Here is a 26939-nt window from a genome sequence, read left to right as displayed (position 1 = left end):
TCTTCCTAATGTCCAATCTAAAGCTCCCCAGCACAACTTGAGAATGTTGGCTTGCATCCTATCGCTTGTCACCTGAGAAAAGAGACTGACACCCTTCTCCCTGCAGCCTCCTTTCAGGTAGCTGTAGAAAGCAATGAGGTCTCTCCTCAGCCTTTCTCAATCCTAAACAGTCCTGGTTCTCTCAGCTGCTCCTTCTAAACCTTGTTTTCTGGGTATGCTTCTTTCATGGATAATGTAGTTCTTGAATTAGAGTTTAATTTTGCCAAAAATGCAGACAGCATGGTTGTAGTAAAAAGGTGAATGCTGTGTTGATGATGTATTATCTGCTGTCTTTGTTATTTCATAGACACTAAGAAGAAGAAAAAAAAAGAAGACAGCTTTGGCATTTAATGACATAATCTTGATCTCTGAGAGACAGAGAACAAGTGGCCCATTTGTGAAACTTCAAAGGCTTCTTAATAGCATTGCTGTAGATTTTGCTACTGCTTCCAAATATCAAAAATACTCTTTAAAGCTTTTGATAGGTACAGAAGTACCTGTATGTACAGGTGCCTTGGTGCTGTTTTGTAAAGTCTGGGGAATATCGTTGCATTTGCCTTTTTCTGTAGGTTCACATGAAGGATGTCATGTCAGCAGTGTGGGTGTCAGGCCTGGATGCAGCGTACTTACGGGAGCAGATGATGAGCGAACCGCTGGTACGGGAGATTGTCAAAGAATGCAACAATATTCCGCTCACGCCACCGCAGCAGGGAGAGGCGATGCTGGCCTCCTTCAAACCCCGGGGCTACTCAGAGTGTATCGTCACTGTTGGTGGAGAGGAAAGAGTGTAAGTACTAAGAGGCATTGCAGGTTGTCACAAATGGCCAAATCCAACCATCCAGCATCCACGGCGCATCTGAAAACACAGCATGTTTTCTATACACCTAATGTGCTTATTAGTATTTCATTTGAGCTTGGTCTTGAGTTGGTCAGCCACACCTAAAATACCTTTGTGAATGATTCAGCAATAAATAGTTATTTTGTGATAATTTTCTGAAATTCTACATGGGGTAGACTTAGAATAGGTCATGTGTGTTTAGTAAACATTGGCTGTTTTTTTAACTGAATAGATTTTACTCTAAGCACAGAACATTGGAGAAACTCTTTTCTAATGATGTGAAAAGTGTCTATAGTAAGCCTGAATAATAATGAATGTGTGCTTTAACTGTTTTGCTTATAGTAGCTGTGGTTCCAAAGAACATTATCAGTGCATCTGAGATGCCAGGTGAAAATTTGTGTTCCACACAATCCCTTTCTTTGCTTTTTCTTTACTCATGCAGTGCAGGAGACGGTTTTGTCCAGTTTAAGTTTAGCACTCTAAAAGTTAGCTCTTTATAGAAGTGAAATAAAACACTCAGATATTTAAGGTTTTGCATATCAGGTTGCACTCTCGCTTTTCTGAGATGTTACTGAAAATCCCCATCAGTTCTTCTCAGTTCAAACAAAGTTCTTCATAAAAGTATGTGCAGATGTAATATGAATGAGGTGCTCCTGCTTTTTATGTCATCAGTTTGTACAAAACTAAACTTGCATTTGGTTTGGGGATTTTCTCCTTACCAGGTAAATGCCATACTTTATGAATGTACATTGCTCTGAACAGAAAAGTTTCAGACACAGTGGTTAACAGTGAACTTGTAAAACTGTGTCTCAGTTCTGTTTGTTTGTTCCTCACCTTGTGTTCAGATCACGGAAACCAACCTCAGTGATGCGGTGCATGTGTCCTCTTTATGACCCCAATAGGCAGCTCTGGATTGAACTTGCTCCTATGAGTATACCAAGGATCAATCATGGAGTATTGTCAGCAGGTAAAGGGGAACTTTGTGTTTGTCAAGCCAATGTTATGAAAACTTACCCTGCCTCAAAATGCGAGATACACTTTATAATAATTCTTTTCTTTTAAGATTGGTTGCACTGGGTTTATTTCATGCTTCCCCTTTGTCTGGCCAAAACATCACTTTATTCTGTGAATCTTCCTGTCATCTGAGTGTCTTAAAATGACCATTCGCACAATATTTTATGGGAGCCTACTCATCTGTCTCTCCAAGAGTATTTCATGTTTCAAGTAGATTCTAGTTGTTGCATCACTGAATATATTGAATAGTATCTGCAGTAGTAGACTTAAGTACAAGTATAAGTAAGGGTTTTTACCTTCTCCGGCCCAGAGTTTGACCTGTGACTGGTCTGAACCTCTTAGCAAAGTCTAGGATACAGCTCACCAGTCATGTTGTCTTGCTCAGTGTGCAGGTGTGAACCCTGTTTTTAAGATCACATCATATTTTGTTTTACAGAAGGATTTTTATTTGTGCTTGGTGGTCAAGATGAAAACAAAGGAACGCTAAGCTCTGGAGAGAAATATGATCCAGATACCAATTCATGGAGTTCCTTGCCACCGATGAATGAGGCAAGCTCCTTACTTAACTGTTGGAATTTAATTTTTTTTTTTTTTTTTACTTTGGCAAAATGTTCTGTTGCTTTGCAAAATTTTATTCTGAGTCTCCTGTCATTTGCATTTTATGCATTCAAAACCATGCTACAGATTGCTTTCTACTTATATCTTGTGGTTTCTCATGGTTCGATAATGACGGCAGGGTCTGGAAAACCTGGTGAACAGCTAGCTGTAAAGCTGAACCTCAGGAATTCCACACCGAAGCAGTATGCTTAACGCTCTGTGTAGACTGACATTCTATGAATATGCATAAGTTTCCCTTACTTGTATGCAAGAGAACTCTTACAGGGGTAAAGGGATTGGGCTGTGCAGAAGAGACAGAGGGCAGGTCAACATGCAGAAGTTGACTTGCACAGTTGTATTTGAGTTAATATTTCCTTCTTCATATTTGCATCCCATCAAAAAGGAACAGTTTATTATTTGCATTTGTTATTCTTAATGTGCCTGCATATTTTATTTTCTTAAATCAGCACAGGTTGTTTGTTACAAAATTGTTGTTTGCCACAGGATTTTCCTTATTAAAGTCTCCTATTGGCGAGGACCTGTAATTGTGCTCAAAGGAAATCCACGTTTGTAGTTGTGATGCATTATGTTTCTTGTTTACTATGAGTAAGACAGTGAAGGTAGCTGTGCTGTTTACAAAACAGAAGGGCTGCCTTTTCACAGATCGTGGGTCCAGATTTTGCTACTGTAGAGACTTGAAAGCAGCAGCTTCATCTTGGAGGCCGCTACTATGCAAACTGAAATATGGCCAAGCTCTGTTCTTAGATTTCTGCAGAGTCCCTTCTGCCTTTGCTGCTGTTTGACTACCCTTTGTGTTGTTTAATTGGAGAGTTTAATAATGTTCGTTGTGAGATTGAGCCTTAACTTTTTAGTAAATAAATTAAAACCCCACACAAATAATGCCAGTATCACTTTGCTGACAGATATGAGAAAAAAATTGTATTGATTTATTCACAACAGCAGTTACAGCGTTGACTTTATTCCTTAGGCACGACATAATTTTGGTGTGGTAGAGATTGATGGAATTCTGTATATTCTGGGAGGCGAGGATGGTGAAAGGGAGCTAATCTCTATGGAGAGCTATGATATTTATAGCCGTACCTGGACCAAGCAGCCAGACTTGACTATGGTTAGAAAGGTAAGAACTACATTGAATGCTATCGCATCACTTGCTGTTAAACAGTTTAAACCAGCCTATGTATTTTAACCCTTTGTTTCAAGTAGAAAATGTAACAAATAATCCTCAAAATGAAATGAGCAACTTTATAAATAAAGTTTATAAAACTGTGGCTGAAAACTTCTATGTACAGCATTGTTTGACGTGCAGTACAGGTAACCCAGATATGTGTGTGTGTGCATGTGTATATAGGTCGTTTGAGCTCTTGATACTGTGTGTTTGCATGTAATCTTAGGTGTACTTTTTTCTTTTTTATCTTCAAGATTGGCTGCTATGCAGCTATGAAGAAGAAAATCTATGCAATGGGTGGAGGCTCCTATGGAAAGCTCTTTGAATCTGTTGAGTGTTATGATCCTAGGACTCAGCAGTGGACAGCAATTTGTCCTCTGAAAGAGAGAAGGTGGGTAAAAACGGAGGGCAGGAGGAGAGGGAGAACTAGATTGCAAGAGTATATTCAGTCAGAAACCTCCAAAACAGTCACAAAAGCATTTGGTTATTTACTTATTTAAATAAAGGAAGAGTTGACAGTTCATGTCATCAGTGTTGTATCAGTCTATGCTTCATATCATGTACAGACGTTTTAACACCAAAGTGCTGATGCTCTGATTAGAAGTACTTGCCTTTACTCCTCTGACAAATCCCTAAATACTGCTGTTAGAAAGCCCTGTGAATTTCACACTGTCTTTCTGATCATGGTGGCCTGTGATTGTAATGCCAAGATGTGGCTGAGTAAAGATAAGTATCCAAGCAATAGATATGGATTCTGTAGGAATATGCTTCTCCTGTTACAAGCAACACTATCCTGATGCAAAACAAAGTAGAAATTGTAGTTCAGTTGGAGTTTCAGAATTGTACTTGTTGTTTTGTTCATTTACATGGTCTGAAGTAGGTGCTCATAATTTTATATTAATGACTCATCCAACTTTGTCAAATATATAATATTTTGATAAAAATATGTTTTTAGCTATATACATGTATGTAAAAAAAAAAAAAGAAAATTCAGATGGATTAAATGGTTTTGATATATCTTTTGGTTATGTTTTTGGTTTTTTTTTCCTCCTTTCTTATTTGGATTTGCAGATTTGGGGCAGTGGCCTGCGGAGTTGCCTCTGAGCTTTATGTATTTGGTGGGGTCAGGAGTCGTGATGACAGTCAAGCCAGCGAGATGGTGACATGCAAATCTGAATTTTATCATGACGAGTTTAAAAGGTAACTAATTATAGCTGTATGCATATGCTTCAGTCATAATTGACAAGCTTTGGTACTTCCAGTGTTTTCTTCTTGCATGTAACAGTAAATTGGACAACTTTGCTTTTTTATTCTACTGAATTGCAGTAAGACTTTACTGTCAGAAATCTCAAAGATGTTGACTGTGGAGATTACCAAGTCTGTATTACAAGATAAAGACTTTTTTATGTCTGTCACCTGTATAAAAGCACACGAAAATGAAATAGTAGTTGGAAGTTTATTATATAATTTTATTCTAAGGTGTGAATGTAAAGAGGTTTTAATTTTTTGTTTGAAAGGGTCTTCTGTGTTATTTTAAATGATGTCCAAACTAGCTCTAATCAAAAGAAGCTGGAGAAGAAATGCTCTTCAAGGTGGTTATAGGAAGCCGACAGATAAGAGGTTAATGCTGCTGATGCTCCCTAGTGTTTTCTGTTCCCTTGGTGTGGGGGAAATGCTAAAGGCTAATAAGCTTTTGGGCATGAGGTGGTATATAGTTCAGAAGGTGATATATAGTTCATGATTTCTTACCAGTGCTCTGGTTGGTGCAGTCTAAGCTCACAGGTAAAGTGTAGCTTGAAAAAGTTTGCAGTTTCTGGCCCAGTGCAGGTGAGTTGGTGGTGCCACCTGCTGTCTGCAGGTATCTGTAAGGCAGCATTTCTAATAGTGCATTTCTCTGGGTTTGCTTGGTGTGGCATCCCAGAGGTGTTACAGGCTTCATGTATCACTGTAATACAAATCCAGTCACTTCAGCTCTTGATCTAGGACCTCATCTGTCCTGTGAGAGCCACGAGGGCTGTGCTGGCACAGAGGGAGGTGAGGTAGCAGCAGGTAATGTGACTGCTGAGCTGCTCGCAGAGGCACATGTTGAGGGCTGCTTTGCTTTGTCTTTCTGCCTTGCCAACACACTGAATTCAATCTTAAAAGTTCAACCTGGCATAAACTTGTGCATGGGCTCCAAGGGCTGCTTGGGAGACCAGGCTGGTTACCAGCGGAGTGCCAGCTCCCTGTGCCGCTCCGCAGCAATCTGCCTCTGCCCTCTGGTTTTGGAAGAGCCCGTTTTCATCCCCCGGAGTGAGAAGTGATGGCACTTAACCAGGAGAGGGTGCTGTGTTACCACGCTGTTTTATAGCATTAGCTAGCAGGGACTAGCACTTACCCTTAATTTCAGGCACTGCCTGAGTGCTGGGCAGGATGAGTGCCACTCGCTGAAGCCATGGCAGTGCCTGAGAAGCCTGAGCTGTGCTTGCCTGGGGAAGAGAGAAAATAGTCGTAAAGGGACTTTGCTTCAAAGTGAAGTTAGCAAATTGTTCTGCCTGCCAAATGCCAAGACAAAATACACTATTGTCTGGCACTGGCCTTTGAAGTAAGATTGAATCTGGAATATTATAATAATTTCATTATAATAGTGTTTTGCAAATATGAAATGAATACCAAATGAAGGCAAGTTGACTCCCTGGAAAACATGAGGGTGTTTCCTCAGCTGATTCAGTAAGCGCAGAAAACAAATCTAAATCACTTTATTTGGAGTGAAGCATGAAAGCTTAAATTATGTGCTTCTCTTAAATCTGTGAAAACCATATGCTAAATACTGGGGTGTGTGTTTGATCAGTTAAGCAGTTCCACTTGCACAGGGTATCATGTGCTCTGCTGTGCATCAGTACTCTGAATAAAGCAGAAGTGATGCTATACATTTTACCAAAGGTGGACAATGTCTTCGTCCCAGTTCCAGAGCGCATAGTTTAATGTGATGTATGCAAAGACTGATTCTTTATCTTAATCTTATGCATTTCTTATGAAATTATTAGTTTATTATTGCAAAGTGCATTTATTTCTTCTGTGATAGTTTCTGAAACAAATAGTAGTAATTAGTCTTCAAATCAGCAGCTTCAAGAAGTCAGGATGAAGCACCTTGAAACTCCAAATAGTGTATTCCTCTTCTAGTTACAATGAAGAAATAATACTGGAGCTGTCTGATCAAACCTGAAATACCACCACAGACTGTGTGTGTATATGATTGACAAAAGTCTGTGGAAAGGAGGAATGTGTTTGGAAGATTATTTAGTAACAGTGGGCCAAAAGCTCGACGTATGAATTCTAACAGTGTATATCCAGAAAGCTCTCAAAACAAAATTCAGAGCGGCTTTTTGAATAGCAGCTTACTGGTGTTGCATATTTCCTAATGAACTACAGGCTTTTCCAGCTGTGTTTAAGTAACTTCAGAACTCTGTCGTGTTTGGTCCCGTTTTGAGTGGAAAGAGCTTTTTGCACTGAGTTCAGCCATCAGGTACTGCTGGTTCAGTTCTGTGCAGCAATACACATGTGCGTGATTTGCATCATTTTTTCATATGTGTGACACAACCCTCAGTACCTAAGAGGAAAGGATATAGAGTTATCCTAGGCATCCTGAGTCCATGGGGAACTGAGTTACGTGTTTTAGGTAAGCATTTGCACTTATATCAGTATATAAACTAGTATAAATCTGTTTTCAATTGGATTAAAGGACTGAGGCTTAACTTGTTTGATATTGCTTACTTGGACAGTAACTTAGTCCAGAATAATTCATTGTGTGCAGTCTTTCAGAATTGTTATTCTTCCCCATGACACACACTTCTCTAAAGACTGAAATATGCCGAGATCTTCACATGAGCCAAAAACAAAAAAAAAAAAACACCAACATTAAAAATCCTGTTAAACTATACTGTATAAACAAGCAATAAAATAAATGAAGTGAGATGGAATACTAGCATACACATGAAATGTGGAGTGGGTAATGTAGTAATTCTTGTAATATTTGAAGTACTTCTGTAACTGAAGTTTTTCAGTTAATAAATGTTTTGTCAGCCTTGTGCATGAGTGAATTTAAGTAAACTGTGGATAGGAAATATATACAATTGGGCCGCAGGGTTTTTTGAGGATGTAGACTTTTTTTTAAGTGTTATGAACTGAGCTTTGTGTACATTGCATACTTGTTTTAAAAATATAGCTCAGGATAAGAATTGATTTTAAAAAATGTGAGAGATGAGCAACATGTGTCAGAGGTGCTGGTGGAGCCCTGTCCTTGAGTGTAGCCACTGGTTCTCTGTGAGTGGGGTAGTTTAGTGGTTTTTGTTTGTTTGTTTTGTTTTGAAATTATTATTATTATTAATTCTTACTAGCTCCTAGTTCAAAAGAATTATCAAAATTTGCAGATATCTAGGGGAATAAAAGTGAGATGCTTGTTCTGTAGCAGTACTTGGCTAAAAAAACGAATTCCTTTTGCTTCTGGAACATCATAGAAATAAGAAAATGCTTTCAGCGGTATGTAAATAGTAAACCAAACAAACTTGTAGTATTAGGGAGGTTGGTCCATATGGTATGCAGGAATCTCATTAGAAGGAAATGCTTATGCAAATGTAATGAGAAAACTGTCTGACTGATAGTGCTGTCAGATAAGCAGAGCACAGAAGAGGTTTTCATTCATTTGTAGGCTTCCTTTCACAGCTGCTTGGAGCTGAAGGTGACGTGTGTGAATGCACTGGGTCTGTATTGTGTCCCTATTTACTTCTCATTTGGAAATAAGTTACCATCCCGCTTAGCACATACAGCAGTTAAATTAATTTTTTGGGTTGTATCCCTTTAAGACTGAAAGAAACCAGGATTCCTCCCCCCTCCCATTTTTTTTTTTTTAATTTCTGTGGAAGCATATTTCAGTTTCACAGTAATTGTTTTTGCCCGTGGTTACGCGCCTCTGCCGCTCTCAGATTCCGTTTGAGCAGAGCCGTCCTGGAGAAGTACGTAAGAGCTGTGTTCCGAGGAGTGTTTTTGAATTCCTGAAGACTGTGAATTTCTTGTATGGTGTTTTTTCCATACTGTTCCAACAGTAGGCACAGCCCACATGGAGCTGGAGCGTAGTCAAGCTCTGATGAAACGTGACCCCTTGCCCTTCCTGTCTTTGTTCCTTCCTAGTTTTAACTGCTAAAACTGCTGTAAGCGTTCCTGAAAAGTTGGGGCTGTTTTTAAAGTGTATGTGTTGAGAAAGGCTGAGAAGGAATTTTCACAAGCAACTGCAGATACTTTAATATTTCTTTCCTTGATGTGCGGTAGTAAAATGGTTGGGTCCTGCGCTTTTTAAACTCCAGAGCTTTGATTGTCTGGTGCAGCCAAATCCCCAAAGTTCACATGATTTCCACACTTGATCAGTAGCTAGCCTAACCCATCTAGTGTTGTACTTTTCCTTCCTTGACGTAGTATTCTATTTGCAACTAAAAAATAATCTTCCTCTTCCATTTCTCTACTGCTTAATTCAGTTTTCTTAATTCTAGGTACCTTGGTACTAAAAATAAAAATATTGAACGTGTCCTCTTCCCATAGTCAAGAAAGAAAGCTAGTGAAATATGCTGTAAAGTGTTTTGCTGTGTAACAGAGTTCTTGAATCACTGCAGATTTTCTCTCTTCATTGTTCATTTGTGTTCCTCTGTGACAGCTACAAACGTTTCCATTCCTTTCTGTAGCATTGTAGTGTTCATTGTATAGCATAGACAATAAAATAATAATGGGCAGCTCATCCTTTAATTTGGCCTTTAAAATCGATCCTTCCAAGACAATTAATATGTAGCAGCTTCCCTTTCAGTGCCAGGAAAGAGGCTTGCTTCTGAATCATGAGTGAAGCTGAGACAGAATTTTCCAAGGCCAGCAATATCCATGAGAATATTTCCTGACTTTTACCTCAAATTAACCAGGTGTGGCATTGCAAATGGATGGTGCTGCTGTCAAAGGCTTTTCAAACTCTCCTGTTTTCTGTAAATTACTTAATAAAAGATCTGGGAGCAGTCACCTAAAATAACATTGATTTGTATGTCTTCAGGATCTAACAATCATAACTATGACAGCGTCTGCAAAAGTGCAGCAGCATCTGTAGAAATTGATTTCAAAACCATGGAGAGGGTGCTGACAACTCTAGAGAAACGGGACACCTTTATAAACATGTGTCTCTCAGGGGTGACAGGGTACATACCTGGCTTCCAAAAGCTTCAACTTAGAAACCTGCTTTTCACATGGCAGGAAGATCAAGCTGATGTGGTATTGAAATGAAGGTGTTCTTAATGTGAATACAGGGGAGCTGTAGGATTACAGAACGAGCTAGGAAGTGCTTGAAAAGAGCCTGATATGTGATTGGGAAGTTCTCTTTCACTTCCAAGGAATGAACGTTTCGTTCCCCAGTTCCCTTACCAGTTTGAGTTCCAATCTCTTATGCCTTGTTTAAAATGAAGCATTGCCGAGTGCTGTGTTCTTCTTCCTGGCCAGGGAATTTCGTGTTGCTGGTAAAGTGCAGTTAAAGAAGTTAGGGAATTGTATGGGGGAAGGCATTCCTTTGTAACGAGGACTCACTGTGGCAACATGGTTTTTCCCCTGCTATAGACTGTTAAGATTTACACGTTTTTATGATTTTGCTGATTTGAAGACAAAATTGACTAGAATTTTCTTTGTAGGGAAAATTGACTGTTGTAGCTGTTGGTGGAAAAAAGGCTCTTACATGCCTGCATTTCTTTCACACTGGGCGTCTGCAAGAAGAATTTATTTTGGATTAGATTACGCAGATGAGTGAAGCAATTCTGCAATACAGTAAATTCAAGATAAAGTATCCAAAATTTCCTAAATAGTAGTACCAATTGGTTTTCCTAGCTAGGAAGAACCAGGTCTGTCTTGAACTAGACAATTTTACATCAATTTTCACATAAAAATAATTAACTTGTACACTCTGGTTTTGATTCAAAGATGGCAGTTGGAAAATGAACCTGGATTTTTTTTTGTGTTGGATAAAAATCACAAACCAGTTTATTTTTATTTTCTTACAGGTGGATTTATCTAAATGACCAGAACCTGTGTATCCCAACTAGTTCTTCTTTCGTGTATGGAGCTGTGCCCATTGGAGCCAGCATTTACGTGATTGGGGATCTTGATACAGGTCAGAACTAGAACTCATAACGTCTGTTGCTTGTCTTCTTCCAGTCTTTTAAATACTCGGTGCTAATAAGACTGATTTTTTTTAAAATGAAAACGTAGGAGTTCACTCCAGTCCTCTGTAATTTTAGATTACGTCCTGTTAAGTTATCGTTGTCTTCAGGGAAGTTCTGCTAGTTGTACAGAACTGTACAGGTTTGTTTTGTACATTGGACCTCAAAAACAAATTTGGCATTATAATTTGGTTGGTTATCTGTCTGAAGATCAGAAGAGATCAAGAGTATGTTACTTCATCTAAACAGAAGCAAAAATGTTAGTGCCTGGGGCTGTTTATCCTTTCTTTGCGGTGGTAGGCAGGTGGTTTTGTGTTTTGGGACCTCATCTTGTGGTTCACCTGCATGGGATAGTGGCTACACGAGGTGATAGATACACAGGTGTGCTACTGAGCATATTTAGTGCTCCTCCTCACAGCTTTCAGTATCTGGCTGCATACTGTGAAAGACATTTGGAAGACTGCGTGTTTTCATGCCTGTGTGTAAAACAGGGCTTTCTACAGAAACATGAAACAGCAAAATTCCTGGTGCGGTGGGTTTAATTAGATAAGAAATGTCACCTTTTGCTTTTGAGAATAATTTGAGTCACGTATCTCGAACCTGATTTGTAGTCCTGTGCATGCTCTTGTGTTTGCCTTAGAGGTGAAGTGTGCTGGTGGGTACTGTATGTTTTAAGCATTTTATTTTTGTGTGTGTGGATCTAGGTACAAATTATGACTATGTTAGAGAATTTAAAAGAAGCACGGGAACCTGGCAGCGCACTAAGCCACTATTTCCATCGGACCTTCGCCGTACTGGCTGTGCAGCTTTGCGGATCGCAAACTGCAAGCTCTTCCGACTGCAGCTTCAGCAGGGATTATTCCGCATTCGTGTACCTTCTCCGTGATCTGTATGCTGCCAGTGGAGGAGACTGGAAGAATTCTGCGCAGTCCACCATAATATAGCTCTATATAAAGGAAAAGCTGAGAAATTACAACTGAAACTTACACTGTATGCTGTGCTTTGGTATGGTAACTGTTTTTGTTTTAAATGCTTAAAAAGCTTGAGTCTCAGTTCTTGTTTCGGGGACAAATAACTTACGTATACATTAAAAAGAAGAGGGGGGAAAAAACGGGAATCAAGGAAACACCTTCAGTCGTAACCGTTTGGACTCTAAAGCGTGTTATTGAAGGAGGTTTGCTGTGTCTGGAACTGGTGGGAATTGATATTCCTTTGGCAAAGGTTATTGAAAAGCAAAAAAAAGATCTAAGGTGCGTTTCCCCTGAGGGGAACTGATAAGAATAAATGTGCTATCTCGGACTGGATAGCTATAATACGCAGAAGCTATATGAAAACCAACCTCCCTGGTATACTGCAAGGACTGTTGTTTGACTGTAATGCCGCCGGAGATGTTGGTTGTTGCACCTTTTACTTCTAGTCCTTCCTCAAAAGTTAAGGTCTGTGCCTAAAAATGGTGGAGGTGTGTACATACGTTTTTCATTCATTTGCAATGTTTTCATTCCTAAAAATATTTTTAATATATTTAAAATGGACTAATCTAAAATGGATACAGTATACTGTAGAGAAGTAAACTTTTTTCTACGCTGTCATTTGAATAGCCTGGTGAACTGGTGTACAGATGGGCGGCATGTGTTCCTGCATGGATTTTAGAGGCCGTTTTCTTGAAGTAAAGGGAAGTGGCGTTTGGAACGGTTCGTGACAATTGCTGCTCTTGGTAAAAGACAACAAAACTTGAGAAATTAAAGAAAATAGGTTATGTTCCTTTTTACTTCAGATCACGTGAAAACTAGGAAAATGTTTTTTAAGATTGAGGATTATAGGAAGATGCATTTTATCTCTGTTGGAACAAAGGTAAAATATGACAAGGATATATTTGTTTCACAGAGAAAACGATTTTTTTTTTTTTTTGGACTATCAGTTAAGGAAAATCAGTACAGCTATTTTAAATTGGGATCAAAAGTTGGTTTACTAATAATTTCCATGCTAGGGTGCAGAGTCTCGTTTCCTGCTGCTTGACTTTGAAAGCTGGGTTTTATGGTGTGGTTATAGTGAAGAATTTGGTATCTTGCATTTTATTTCTTAGCAAGTCTTGTTCACATCGTTAGTGATACTTAACTGACTTTTGTTCATAGTAAAAATCGGCTGGTAGAACACTTTACCTCACTTTTTAATGTCACTGTTGTTTGTGATGGGTGGGATGTAATCTATATTTATTTAAAAGGAATAAAGCAAGAGAGGTGAAAATAGAAATAAGGCTTCCTGCCCTTCAGAAAAAGAGTTTTTATATAACCAGTATTATAACTACATAAAATACTTTCCACTCTGCAATTTTGTGGACCTCAGACAAGCCAATCTCTGCCCTCAGTTGTTAGTGTAAACCTGTGTCATTTTTACTGAATCATCTTAAGTCTGCTGAAGAACAACCCCAGACTAGTACAATAGCTGTATTTAACTAAATGTTCCTTGAAGAGACATTCTGAAACTTACTCCTGCTCAGTCCTTCCACAGTGCTGATGTGTAGCTGGAATTACTCTGATTCTGAGAGAAGGGGTGAAAATAAATCAACAAGAGAGGGCAGCAGTCAATCCCTTGACAATTATTTATTTTTTTTATTTTTTACAGTGCTGAAGTGCTGCAAAACTTGAATTACATACATCAGTTTTCTGACCTATATTAGTTGGCGTATTAAAACATTTATATTATATTTATGCATTGCAGTAAACTTGGTGTGTGTATATATATATGTCTTTAGATTTTAAATTTATATAAATGCTTTACTGCAGAAATGTGAACCACTATTTCCATTGTCAGCTGTCTTGTGAAATGAATCAAGTGCTGTTAGCTTATCTGTAAAACTTCCCTTTTCCAAAAATGTTACGTTAATTTTTCCTTAGACAAAGTGCCGAGATCCTATATCCAAAAGTGATGAGATTGAATGTTTCTAAGCATCTGTTTCACTTTTGAACTTAGTTTTTCTAAGTGGCTTAGAAAACTCTCAGAAACGTTATTTAGACTAGTGCTGGCTGCTATCTCTTGAGTCCCTAGCTCCCTAGTACAGTTGTGGGCATTTAGTGTCCAGAAAACCTAAGTAATAAATGCACAAAATAAATCCAAATCATATATACATTAGCAGTGTTTTGCAGTTAAAGTTATGAACAAGATGTTTACACTTACAGTAGGATTACAGTAGGTATTCGTTCCTTTTTTTTTTTTTTTTAGTGTAAATAAAGCAAGCAATTCTGCTGGTAACCAGAATGTGTTGCAAATGCTCTCCCTTACTCAGCTAGATTTGACCAAGAAGCTCAAGTCTCCTCACCTGAAACAATTACAAACTTAATATCTTAGCACGTTGCTTTCTCTGTGGTTGGAGGTCAGGGACCAAGCCTCTAGAGATGCTGTCACCTTGAGCTTCATGTGCAGGCACAAGTCAAAGATTTGGCAAGACCCCTTCATCTTTCAGGGTCTTTCCAGCTCTAATCTGCGAGCTCGGTGATGAGTGCCTCTCTTGGGATGTGAGATCCCTGCCTGGTCTGGAGCTGGGCTTCAAAGCCCAGGCTCTGTTTTTCCCCAAGAGAGCTCTGTTGTGCAGGTGGTGGTGTCTGAGCTGGGTGGCTGGTCTCGGTGTGAGGTGGAAGGTGGTTTGCTTTGGTAGAGGATTTGATTCCAGAGGTGCCAAGTGTGCAGGGTGTTGGTCTGGGTTTGACACTGCTGCCCAGCCATCCCTGCTTTCCTGGCAGCTGTGTACCCTGCATGTGGTGGCTGAACCATGCGTGAAGCAACTCCTGAACTTTCTCAGTTTGCAATCCAGGTGGTTTCAGATGTTTTGGCAGCTTAGCAACTTGCTTAAGTAGTCCTTGCTTGGCATGGTAGCCTCAATAGCCGCTCTAACTTAATTCCTTCCAGCTCACAAATCAGCGTTCTTCAATCCAGCCAGTTCCTTCACCAATTAATTCTTGAATGTTTTTCTTAACCAGCAGCCTGTGCTGCTGGCTGGCTTCTGGGGATCAGGTTTGTAGGCACCCTTTTTCCCAGTTTCTCGAGGCCAATGTCAGTCAGGCAGAAGGGTGCTACTGACTTGGTGCCCAGCACACCTCGCAGCAGGGCTGCGTCCCTGGGGTGCTGCTTTCAGGTGGCCACATCTCGAGGCGAGGCCAGGCAAGGACTGGGTCACAGTGCAGGTGTGAGTGGCTTGGTCCTGGCTCTGTGTCCTTTCCTCTCCTGTGCTGCAAAATTGGACAAACCCAAGGACTTGTAGTCAGAAAATCCCCAATTATGGGGTGGAGGTTGCAGAAGATGGGAATAGCAGTGGTTTTCTTCCCATCACTCCAACTCCCACCACAATTTCTCCCAAAATATTTTTTCCTCCATTTCTCCACGTACAACAGATTAGTTTTGGAAAGGCTCTAGAACAGCTGACCTAAGGGTAAAGCACAACAGTTGGACTGCACAAGTGGAAAAAAGAGAGAATGCCATAAACACGAGGCTTCAGCCTACAGAGGTGAGGGAGATGTGCAGCAGGCAGGCTTTCTCTTCCTCATCTGGCCTCTGTAGAGCCATTCGTGCTCCTAAATAGTCAGCACTGGATTCCAAATTCTCCTTCTCTTTCTAACCTGAGAAAGGGACATCCTGAAATCTTCTGTTGTACTACAGCAGGGTCGGTCTGTCTGTCTTTAAATAGTTTGTCAGCAATCCCTAGAGTTTTAGATTTTTGAAAATGCTGTATTGACTCAGCTGATCCTGGTCACTTGATTTTTCAGTAGCTTTGAAGTACCTCATCTGTGAATTGAACCCAAATTAATATGTAATTAAACAAAAGGACAGTAGTGAATCTGAAAATAAAGGCAAATTTATGAGCCAGCTCACTAATAACTGCAGGCAGGTCATAGCCCTTTTGATTTTGACAGCACAAGACTTGCAAGTCGCACTCTGCCTTCTGATTCAGAATTCTTGCTCAAAATATGTTTGAAAAATACGTGTTTTCATTAAAGCTACCAAAGTGCCTGGCTTTGTTTTTTATCAACTCTCCTTCCAGAAAGCATCAGGCAGCTTAATTTCTTTTCTTTTTTTTTTTTTTTCCTCCAGTATTTCTTGTGCCTGCATGACTTGGTAAATGCAAAAGTGTAAAAATTGAGGGGTTTAGGGAATGTTTTCCCTGCTTTGACTGCAGTTCCTCTGGTCAGCTCGATAAATACAGTGTCTGTACAGCCTGCTTGGTTTTGGGTAATGTGCATTTGCCATGCAAAGTGCAGGATGCAATAACAAACACAAGTTGTTCCAAGTGCCAAACTTGTGGTTTCCTCTGTATATAACAATAATTCAACTCTTCTGTTAAAACACAGAATGCTTAAAATTCACTGTGTTTAAAAAAAAAAAAAAAAGTAATGATTCTTTTTTTTAATGAATGTTACTTAAAACACTGTAAATCTTTAATTTTTGTGTAATACTGTTCTGCAGATTTGTGTTACTCTTCACAGCTGCCTTGTGCCATCACTCCGTGTGATGCATATGGACACGCTGCTCTTTATTGGAGCACTAGTGCCATGCAAGTATATAATGAATGGCAGCTGACAATAGGTTTTAGTATATAAAATTATACATATTTAGATAAAGTACAATTCGTTTGAATTAATCTTATCTGCAGAAGGAAAGTTGTGTCCCAGAAAATGTGAATATAACCAGGGACGCAGGCGTACTGAAGATTTTACTGAAGGGATGTTTTTGTGCCACTCAGAGTGATACTTCCCAACAGTTTATTTGCTGTAGAGTATGGATCCTTCCTGCCTCTAAGGTTTTTGGGGGTTGTGTTCTCATCTTTGGAGTAATTAAACAGCTTTTCCAGGGGCTGTGTTAAATATATACATGCTTGTTTTTCGGGTAGAGGCTACTGATTCCACGTTAACTTGGAGTATTTTCTGGGGGATGAGTTAAGGCCTGCGTTGCGGTCACTAGTACTGTAGCCTTTAGGCATTTGCCATTTTCTGTTGCCCTTCCTTGTTTGTTACTGGAGACGAGAGCTGGATTGGTGGGGTCTGCACTTCCGTGGCACAGTGCTTTGGAAAGAAAAGTAGGGAGGTCTGTCTCATCACTTCACATTGGGAAGCGGAGCTAGCAGAAGCTGACTGGGAGATACCACTGTAAAGACACTAAGATTTGGGTGAAGCACTGCTCACTTTCTTTGGAGATCACATCTGTACTCTGAAATTTATTGATATGTTTGAGAGCAGATACTCGACCTCCCTTTTTTTTTTTTCCTCCGGAGAAATTTATTAGGACGGATTGCAACGAGGCTTTAAAGAAATATCTTTGATCAGCTGTGTCCTGTGTGACTCTTGGTAACCTGCGTGTTGCTGTACTCTGGTAATCAGTTGTCTCAATTCTTGATTAACAAGTGATCTGAAAGAATAAATTAAAACCATTCTAAGTGCCTAATTAGATAAACACTTGCTAAAATGTACTAACAGTAATAGGAACATTAAACTATAAATTGCTACCAACAGGTGATTATGTTGTAAGTTTGTCAATAATACAAAATCTGAAAAGATAGTTTTTAAAATAGCTTGTTCAGGATAGCTGCTTACAAGTTACAAAAATAATCGTAACACAGAGTCAGATTGTTTAGGAATAATACTTGAAGGTTAGTTGAAATAATCTATTGAATATCTTGAAAAATGAGCTGTAAGACTGGAACTTTTCAATGTAAAAGGTTAAAGCTTGTTGCCCGGTATTTCTGCAGGGTTTTGTGTAAATGATACACACCTGCCAGAGCACATCAGTAAATGAACATGCTCAATGCCATTGCCTACCTATGCCCTTGAATTTTCATAATGAAATGAGACAGTACTGAGCCCTTGTAAAAGCTGATGGATTTGATTACAATAATAGGATAGAAAGAAGCATCCCCAATGTAAGTAACATCTATTATTTTATTGATTAAAACCTAAACATGTAATTTTTTAATGCTAGGTGCTTCTGAATCACCATCTAATGCCCTTGATTTTTCTTTGCCTTTCCTCCTTTCCTTTTCAGTCAATGCGAAGACATCCTCTGGTTTTGTCAAGGACAAGTTTCTGTCGTTTGTATTTTTAAACCCAATCAGAGCCTGAAGAGGCTCATTTAAGCAGGCTGTACAGTGGGCTGCTTTTATAAGTATAATTTTTGTTTTTCTGAAATCTGCTGTCACCTGCATGAATTTCAGAATAGGAAAAAAAAATGTGGAACAATATTGCACTTGATAAAGAGCAAGAGCCATTTTGGAAAGTATAAATTTCTTTATGTGATAGGAAATTAGCTAAAAAGACATCACTGGCTGTTATTGAATTTCTCAACTTAATGATCTCACGTGCTAAAGCTTCAGCTAGGCAGCTCTGTTCTGTGAATTTACAGGTAATAGTAGGAAAGCATTATCGTTCTTGTCATGTTTTTCACTATTTCAGTAAAAGCAAAGTGTATTTCATTATTGGAATAAGTGGAAAAAATACACCGGGGGTATCTGGCAAGGTGCTCATGTTGAACAGAGCAGCTGAAGATCTTGTTAAAGTTTTGTGCTGATAGGAAACCAAGGGGTAGCCTCCTAAGAAATGTTTTCTCATAATCCTTCAGAACTGGTCTTAAACTAGTCCAAAGGACTCTTCTGGATTGCCTGCAGCAACTGAGATTGTTCTATCTGTTGTTTAGTTGGGGAAACAGCTGTTAAGTCAATTTTAGGCTTTTTTGTTTTTGTCCTCACTAACTTCCCAAACCTAATGATTTACTTCTTGTAATTGCTTTTTGTATTTAGGGGTCTGAGACTATATTTTGCAATTTATGGTAGTATGTCAATACCTTAATTTAACTTACTTAAACAACAAGCTGTGTTCCGGTAGACTTCAAGGAGGTGTCTTTAAAATCACAGTGTAATTGGGGAGGAAAATTACTTGTACAGTGGCAAGACTCTCCTTTTACTGTGCATGGCCTTGCTGTTTGCATCCCATGGGGCAAGAGGCCATTTTTGGCACAGAGCTGGTATAATTGCTGCCCCTTGATGCCTTTGGGGTGTGGAAACATGGCTGGGATGTTGCCTGTCTTCAGGTGAAGTCTCAAGTCAGGAAAGTGTCAAAGCTGAGAATTTGCCCACCTGAAGCCCTTTCAAACCAAAAGATGCTGGGCGTACCTTGCTGCAAAATACTGCTTTCTGGCCTCATTTTTTTTGTAATTTGCTCTTACGTGCAGGACTTAGGTTTCATTCTTGCCCCAAATTTACTTCTGAATCCAATGCTTTCACTGCTGTAGGTCGGAGGAAGTCCATGCAAACTTGATCTTCCTGTGCACTGGCTTCTTGTACATCTTAGCATCCTTTAACGCCACTCAGTGTATGTGGGGAGAGTGCTTAATAGATGATGAAATGACATTTCATCAAGCTTGTAAAACTGTGGTGTCTGCAGGTTAAAGATCACCTGAGCAGCTGTAAGCAATCCTGTACATAGAACATGTGTAGCACGCTCCCGTGTATGTTATTTGTGGCTGGAAGTCTGCCTTTTGGTCCATGCATGGGGGGAAGCCCCTATTCCCAGCTACCTCATTTTTTTTGCACTTTGTCAAATCATTTTTTTTAAATTACATTTTGTCCTTCAATAAAAAATAAAACCAGACAAGAAGCAGGGCAGAATGATGCCATTGTCCAAGGACAGTTTACTTTAATTTCATTTTAAATGCATGTTTCTGTACAAAAAGACCAAGGTTGACCTGCAGCTGCTGTAAAAGTAAATAAAAAATTATATTACTTGAAAGTAACTGTTATACTTGTAAATGAGCTAGCAATTGAAAGACTGTCCTGGTGATTTTTAAATAGGAAAAAAACTAAAATGTAGAGGTCTACTTTTTAAAGACAGATTAGATGTTTTTTTTTTCTCTGCTTCTACTCTGCACTGTTTTGCCTGTGAACTTGATCCATTTTCTCAATAGAGAGATTCACTGACTTATCTGTAAGGTCAAATTTGGACTTCCTTACATGCAATTCCCCATTTACTGTATAAATAAATGAGAAAGTGTCCAAATAAACACATTTTCTGCACCTGAGATTATATTTTGGTCATTTTCTTTGGGACCTTCAAGTATGCAGGTTTTTCATCAGTTTGAAGAATTAAAAAAATATATGCTTTTTTTTCCGATTCTAAAGGTGCTATTTTGACATATTTTTTGAATTCCTTACACTGTGCTTGACTTATTAAAGTACCAATGTGAGCTGATAATCAGCTCGTGTTTGTTCTGGTTTTTGTTTTGAGTATTCAGTCCTTCAAAAAAAAAAAAAAAAAACAAAACCCTTTTCATAGACAGCTTCCTAATAGCCTTAATAATAAAAAAATGTAATTGGGAAAAATGCTGCCTTTTTCCTGCCTTTATAAAGGCAACAACAACAGCAAAAAGAAATGCTTCACAAGGAAATCTTCCTCTAAAATGTTAAGTAGCAGCTCATACTAACTTTGAATTGAATGTAGCAAATATTGTACTGGCCACGCACAAATAGTAGGGATAAAACAAGGAGCTATTCATGTCCCTGCAGGCTGTACCAATTAGCTACTAATTCCAGAGCCTTCTATTGGCATCATGGTGGCTATTCAGTAAATATTAATCTTCTTGGGCTAGATCCCAGGACCTGGCTGTGTTGTTCCCACTTTGGGATACGCTGACCTATGCGGCTGTAGGAGCATCTGGATGTTGTTTGGCCTGGCCTGAGGTAGGATTTTTGCCATCAAATTTGAGGCATGCAAATGGCTGGCAATGTCCTCGTCACCCCAGAAAGCTCAACCACGGTTGGGAGGTAGAAGAGGAGCCACCAAATGCTGCTGTGGGGTGGCCATCGAGCGGCCCCAGCCTGGTGGTCTGAGGAGGCTGTTGTAGATGTGAGCCGTGGAGGAAAGAGCTGAATTTTAGTCCTGGGTAGGAACCTTGTTGTTGCCCTTGTAGTGGTCTCTGTATTTTTGTTGAATCCTTATCATCAGGTCAGCTTCGTGATTTGATATCTTCACGTTGCTGAAAGATTTTGGTTCTGTGGAGGTCAGAAAATTGCGCGCTGCCCGGTCAGAAGCAGCAGGAAGAATCAGGGGGATCTCTGTGAACCTAGCCAATCTTCAGCATCGAGTTCCGTGTCTTTGCACAGGCTTCAAAGTCCTATGGGTGTAACGTTCCTCAGTTGTTAATCTAAAAGCCTTTTAACTCCTGAAAAGTTGAGAGACAGCCTCATGTTGGGTGCTGTGCTCCAGGCAACCCCAGCTTGCCCGGGCTGGCCTTGTCCAGGAGCCACGGGCTGGCGGCCTTCGTGAGGAACTGCTGTGTTCCCTGCAGCACGCAGGGAAACAGCCAGAAAACAAGAGACACAGGGAGCCCTACTGAGCCTCCACACCCCTGATCCCCTTATTTTAGGGAAAGCTGACGAGGAGCACCATCACCAGGCCTGCACGCAGCCTGCACGCAGCCTGAGCCTTGCGGCTGCTCCCCAGCAGCAGGGCTGAGGAGATGTCCCTGCTGCCCGTAAGGTTTGTGGGCTGACTGCTATCAGAGACCCAATGTGGTGTTTTATTGTACTTAAGTACACTACACCAGCACATTGGATTTAAATCAAAGTGTTGGAGGCTCTGGAGCCTTTTCTGCAGGGTAGGACAAGTGTAGGCCTAACTATCCAGGGAGCTCCTGGCTGCCTGGTTTTCCACCCTCCCTTTTATTTGTCTGTAGTAAACAGAAATGTGTAGTTGCCTCCCAGTTTGCTTACTTACTGTTTAGTAATCTGAAGTTGGAGCCTGATAATTTGAGATCTTTTCTTTTGAAGGCAAAATTTAAGTAAAATTTATTCAAATTAGATGCTCTACCTTCAGAGTTTTCTCTCTATAAACCTTGTTTATTGAGTACCATGAATCTTGCAGGGTTGGACTAAAGAATTAAAATCCATATGTGAATGATGGCTAACTTAGTATAAATTTGTACTATACCAATCTTCTCTTTTAGCATAGGAAAACAAAATAACAACTGCCTTGATTAACAAAGTCATGAAACCAGTATTCCGTGAGCCAAGCAGCAGGAGGGTGTTGGGTTGTCAGGCCTTTCCTAAGCATATTGCTACCGCTCTCATGAAGGTTCAGCCTTCTGTCAAATGTAAGGTACTGATGACTGTCAGCATATTGTCAGAATATATTGTCGCCTTTTCTACACAAATATGTCAGTGATACGGTAGAAACACTCACCTGGTCATGTTTACCATCACTCTATGCAGCTTGACAGCTCAGTTTACTCCCATCATCCAGCTGTCATGCTTTGACTTCTGCATTACAGATGTGCTTACTGTTCCAGGCTTTTTATATGCATACGTTTTCTGTGTGTCTTTCTGTTCTGTGTGGGAATTGAGTCTTTGCTTTTTTTTTTCTTCACTGAGGGCCAGCCCTTGGAACACTCTGTCCTATGTCTTTTCTTAGAGTGAAAAATAAGAAGCAAGCACTCTGTCTTCAATCAAACTATGCAATATAGAGCTCCAGAGCTGGATTCCTTATGGTACAGAAGGTACACCACTCTTGTGTCCTTCCTAATCCAGTCCTTGGTCCAAGGTTAGGAGAACTTGTACTAAATGGCTGCCCAGGAATCTTGTATCCAGCTCTTGTTCACTGGTTTTACTCCTCCTTCCCCTGCCTTCTCTGTCCAGCTTGTTAGGTGTTTTGTCTGAACTAAGTGGTGTCAAAGTGTATCCCCCCTGTCAGTGCCATGTTGTTGCTGGTTGGAACTTGTCTTGTAAATCCACCAGTGCAATTTACCCACTGGGGTAAGTCAGGGGCCACTTCACAGCATTTGCATCTCCTTGCTCTAGAGTGCTTTAGGCATTTGGGGTGGGCTGTGCCCCTCCAGGTAGGTCTAGGTCTTGCTTATGTCCCCATGATCAGTTGTGGGTCTGGTGCTTACAGGGATGCATAACTGTGATGTCTCAAATGCAGTCTAAGTTTTCATTTCCACTGCTTGTGCGTGTGTACACGTGCTTGATTTTGCTGCTTCCATTGCAATTCAGGGATAAATGCCCATGTGGTCACGACAGTTGTTGAAGATTCATTGTTCCCCCGTTGTGTCATTTTTCCAGTGAAGTTTGTTCCTTGTGTTCCTCTTCGTGCTTCTACTAGATACTATTAACATCAATACACTTTTTCCCCCCAGGTCTATGGCCTGTGAGTTGCTCTCATCTATCCGTTTATCTTGTCTTCTCACATTATAATGCCTTCTTCTGAGTAGTTTACTTATATTTGTCATTTAATTTAACCCACGGTGTACCTCATACTGCTTCTCCCTAACTCCACGTCCTAGTTTGTCTTTCTTTTAATTCAGGTTAACCTTTATTTATTTCCCTGATTTCAAAAGATTTCAGTGTATGCACAGGAGAGAAATGGCAAATTTCTCTTCAGATGTCTGTGTCTATTCCCTCCCTGGCACATTCAGTGTGAGGGATTCAGACTTCACCATCCCTAACCCCAGGCTTTTCTTAGCGCTAGGCAGAACAAAGTCTGAAGGTGTTTTTTTTTTATTTCTTTTGGTAATTGACAATATTTGGAGATTTTCTTCTTCAGAAGTAGCCACTGCAGATAAGCAGTTGGCCTGCAAGAAGTTTGTTATGCTTCCATATTCAGTATTTTTAATTGAGAAGCAAATTATTTATTTTGGGGAGAAATGTAAATTTTTTTGTATTTGTATGTCAAAGTGGCCTTTATAGGAAAAGCACATAAAATATTTAGATTAAAATTGCTTAGTTGTGTAATTTTAGTGGGGATTTTTATATTGACAGGGTTTCTATGCATTTTTCAAAATATACTTACTGTTTTGTGTTTAAATTATTGGAAATATTTTTAAAACATATATTTACCACATTTTCCATGACGGATCCCTTTACTATCGTTCCTTTTGAATACTACAAAGATTTAATTAACCCTGTAAATTAATTTTCCCCCACAAATATTTGCATTAAGTCAATACGATGAGTTACAACATGGGTATGTAGCTTTACGGGAATAATCTTCGTAGCGTAGCTTAATTATGGAGAGACTTTTTTGAGAAGGGCAGTGCGCAGTGTTTCAATTGCACTTAAAAGACTAAGTTAGCAAATAAAGTTCTTGCTGTACCTCACTAGGTTGTTTTCATTTTTTTTCCATCCTATATTGTTTACACAGTCATTATTAAATATGTGCTATTTATGCAGTATGCAGTTCTCCTTCGTTTGTTGGGATAATACTAACGTTAATGGATAGGGAAAGCTTCAGAACATGTACAGTGTCCTACAGGATACGATGTGAGTTTGGGGGAGGGAGGAGAGAAGCTAGATCCATTATTCTATTTTTTGCATTTAATTGTGTACACATTTTCACGCTAACTGAAACTAAATTAGTAGAGCTTTCTATTGAATTGTAAGTAAAATTAGTGTTTTAAGGCGGGGGGGAGGGCGGGGGACAACGAAGGGGCTTAGAGAACTGGGCAAAACTACCCTCTGAGTTGCACTACAGCGTTTGTGCAATTGCCTTGACTGCCTATGCAAAGTATAACCCGAGTTGGATACATCGGACCCTTCCATTATTGCTCTGATTTTACTTTCTGTTCTCGAGGTGTTATCGTAAGGCTTGCTGAGTAGAAATTTCCAAGGAATGTTTGTCAACCGATGCCTCAGTTTTATCCTTTTCTGTATGCGTTTTAATTTTCGCTGTTGTTTCAGTTTGATAAGAGACCCCACGTCGCTCATAGGTTAGCGTTAAGTGCAAGCTTTTAGGCCTAGTAACAAATGAACATTGCATGCTACCACGTATCCTCAGAACTGAAGAAAAATGTGCAATTTTAATGGCACTTTGACCTGTTGTTGAAACACTGGGTTTTGCAATGGAACAAACTCTCAACAATTGAAAACACTCTGTCTGTATTAGGTGTCTTGAAAGTGAAGAAAAAGGCAGTTACTCAAATTGTACCCACAGATAATTTGGTATCGATTTTATTCTTTTTAAGAGCTTTCTGATCTGTTATTAGAAAAATACACGTTTCTTGGTTTACTTTAGTTGCCATAAGTTGCCCAGTGCAGAGTCTGGTCCACCTCCATCCATTTATTTTCATGGAGTAGTCGCACATAAAATTGTAACAGCAAAGCAGAGAAACGGTTGGGTTCCTTCCCGGTAACCTTGCTTGCAGAATTGCTTTGTGGCTCGCACATGATACAAAAAGGGACGTGAGAATTTTCCTGGATTAAGTAGCACTTGCTTTGTTTACGTGTTCAGTATAACGTTGGGTGACTAAAGGGAGGTTCCCTTTTTAAAGTATTTGAATTGTGCTTTGGGGACTTAGTTGCCACTGTGCAAATTGTGCTGTAATATTGTACCAAGGATCAGTGAAAGTGTTTTATCTTTTTTAATGTTGTTTGTATTTGACCGGGTTTTATAAATGTAAGAAAACAGAGTGTTGTATTTTGATCTGAAATTTGCGTATGGTAAAGTAACTTTGCTTTATGTATTGGAGGTTTGTTCAGAACTTGAATTATTTTATAGAAGGGTACAGACCAAAATTAATTGTCTTAAAGGTGTTTAATAAACTAACCAAATAAAACATTGATGGTTTGAAAACTTGTTAACTGCTTCATATCAGTTTTTTGTTGTTTCTATTTTTAAAGGAAAGGAAAAACGCAGTTCAGGATTTTTTTTCTCAAGGTCTTATGAAGAATGAAAAAAAAATGCAGTGGATTTTATAAATATCATCTCCCATGAGTTATCTGTCTTATTATTAAACATACCTACATGCCAGAAGTTTAATCAAAGGGGAAAACCCAAAGGAAATCAATGGGGGAGGAAAGGCAAGGGAACTCGAGGGGGGCGGGAGCCATCCCTCTGGGCTCTGTCCAGGCAATAAATGCCCATGACTGTGGGTGTCAGTGATGGCCACACCGGGGGAAATGCAAGTGGGAAGAAGCTTCTGTTCACCTGGAAAAGCTCGGAGAGTTGTTTGAAGGTCTCCCTTCTTCTCTGCAGTCACCTTCGTTACTCCTCCCGAGTACTGCTGCTTTCATGTGACCTTTAAAGCCAGGAGCAAAGGAGCTGAAGCACAACTGCTCCCAGGGGCAGGTACCTGGAGCTCGTTCCAGGGCTGCCAGATACTTGGAGACCCTCGTATGCTGTGGCGTGTGTGTGTAACCTCCTGAGGTCAGAGATCCAGGCTTTGTAAGGTGCCAACCAGCTGCAGGACACTTCCTTCGTGCTGGGCTTGTCCCTTCGAGGGTGTATCTGCCACTGCCTCTGCTTGTGCTCCAACAGAGCTGGAGCAAGGGGTTTGGGCTGTTTAAGAGGAGGGAGCCCTACTCCAATACCTCTGGTCTTCAGGAAAAGCCATGATTTCACCAAGCTCCATGTACCATTTTTTAAAATAAAAAGACATCGAGGCACAGCCAGATGGATGCGAAGAAAAGCCAAGGTTTGGGGTGGCTTTGGCTGGGGGAGCGGGGTGGGATGGCAGTTCCATGGCTCCGAAAGTGCAAAAATGGGTGCTGTGAGCACTAAAAAAGACAGTGGGGAATAGGAGGGAGAGGTGAGTGTTTGCTGTTCAGTGCAAAAGCCATCCCAAAGCGGAGCACAGGTCCTGAACCGCCAGCCAGTGTGGTGCAGAGAGCCTGAGGCCTCCACTGTAAACACGGGCTGATGATAGGGAATCTAATGTTGATTTACCTTTGTTGCTGGTGTTCCCATGGTTATGGCTGCGTAGATGGGCTCTGCCATATCTCCTCTGTCTTACTGCTTCTTGGAAACAAAGAGACGAGGGTGAACTTGGATTTATCTTTATTCCACAGCCTGGAATCCTAACAGAGGATTGCTGCTTGGCTCCCTTTACCTTTTGCGCACTGCGGAGGTATAACTTGAAATTTCCATTTCTTCCTCTTTATCCCTCTCATTTTGTTTTTTATTTTTCTGAAGTGGCACAAAATACATCCAGATGCAGTTTATTTAGTGGGGCTGTTCAGCTGAGGCACTCAGTGCCGGGGAGTGAAGCTGCCCTGGGCCCCCTGTGATGTCTGTGCCCCAGGCAAGCT

At 40.1% G+C, this 26939-nt stretch overlaps 1 protein-coding gene across 1 annotated transcript in view; it reads left to right on the top strand.

Annotated features, from left to right (window-relative positions):
* The window catches only part of GAN (gigaxonin), a 39643-nt gene extending 14142 nt beyond the window's left edge, over positions 1–25501 (top strand). Inside the window, exons 4-11 of the mRNA XM_038185669.2 lie at positions 609–826; positions 1723–1844; positions 2328–2440; positions 3477–3626; positions 3929–4065; positions 4746–4874; positions 10730–10839; positions 11593–25501. Coding sequence (XP_038041597.1) covers positions 609–826; positions 1723–1844; positions 2328–2440; positions 3477–3626; positions 3929–4065; positions 4746–4874; positions 10730–10839; positions 11593–11774 — 1161 coding nt within the window. The 3' untranslated portion in view covers positions 11775–25501. The remainder of the gene's footprint in view (positions 1–608; positions 827–1722; positions 1845–2327; positions 2441–3476; positions 3627–3928; positions 4066–4745; positions 4875–10729; positions 10840–11592) is intronic.
* The last annotated feature ends 1438 nt before the right edge of the window (positions 25502–26939 follow it).

Source organism: Anas platyrhynchos, chromosome 12 (assembly GCF_047663525.1).
Source record: "Anas platyrhynchos isolate ZD024472 breed Pekin duck chromosome 12, IASCAAS_PekinDuck_T2T, whole genome shotgun sequence".
NCBI lineage: Eukaryota > Metazoa > Chordata > Aves > Anseriformes > Anatidae > Anas > Anas platyrhynchos.
This window is presented reverse-complemented; position numbering and strand designations above follow the sequence as displayed.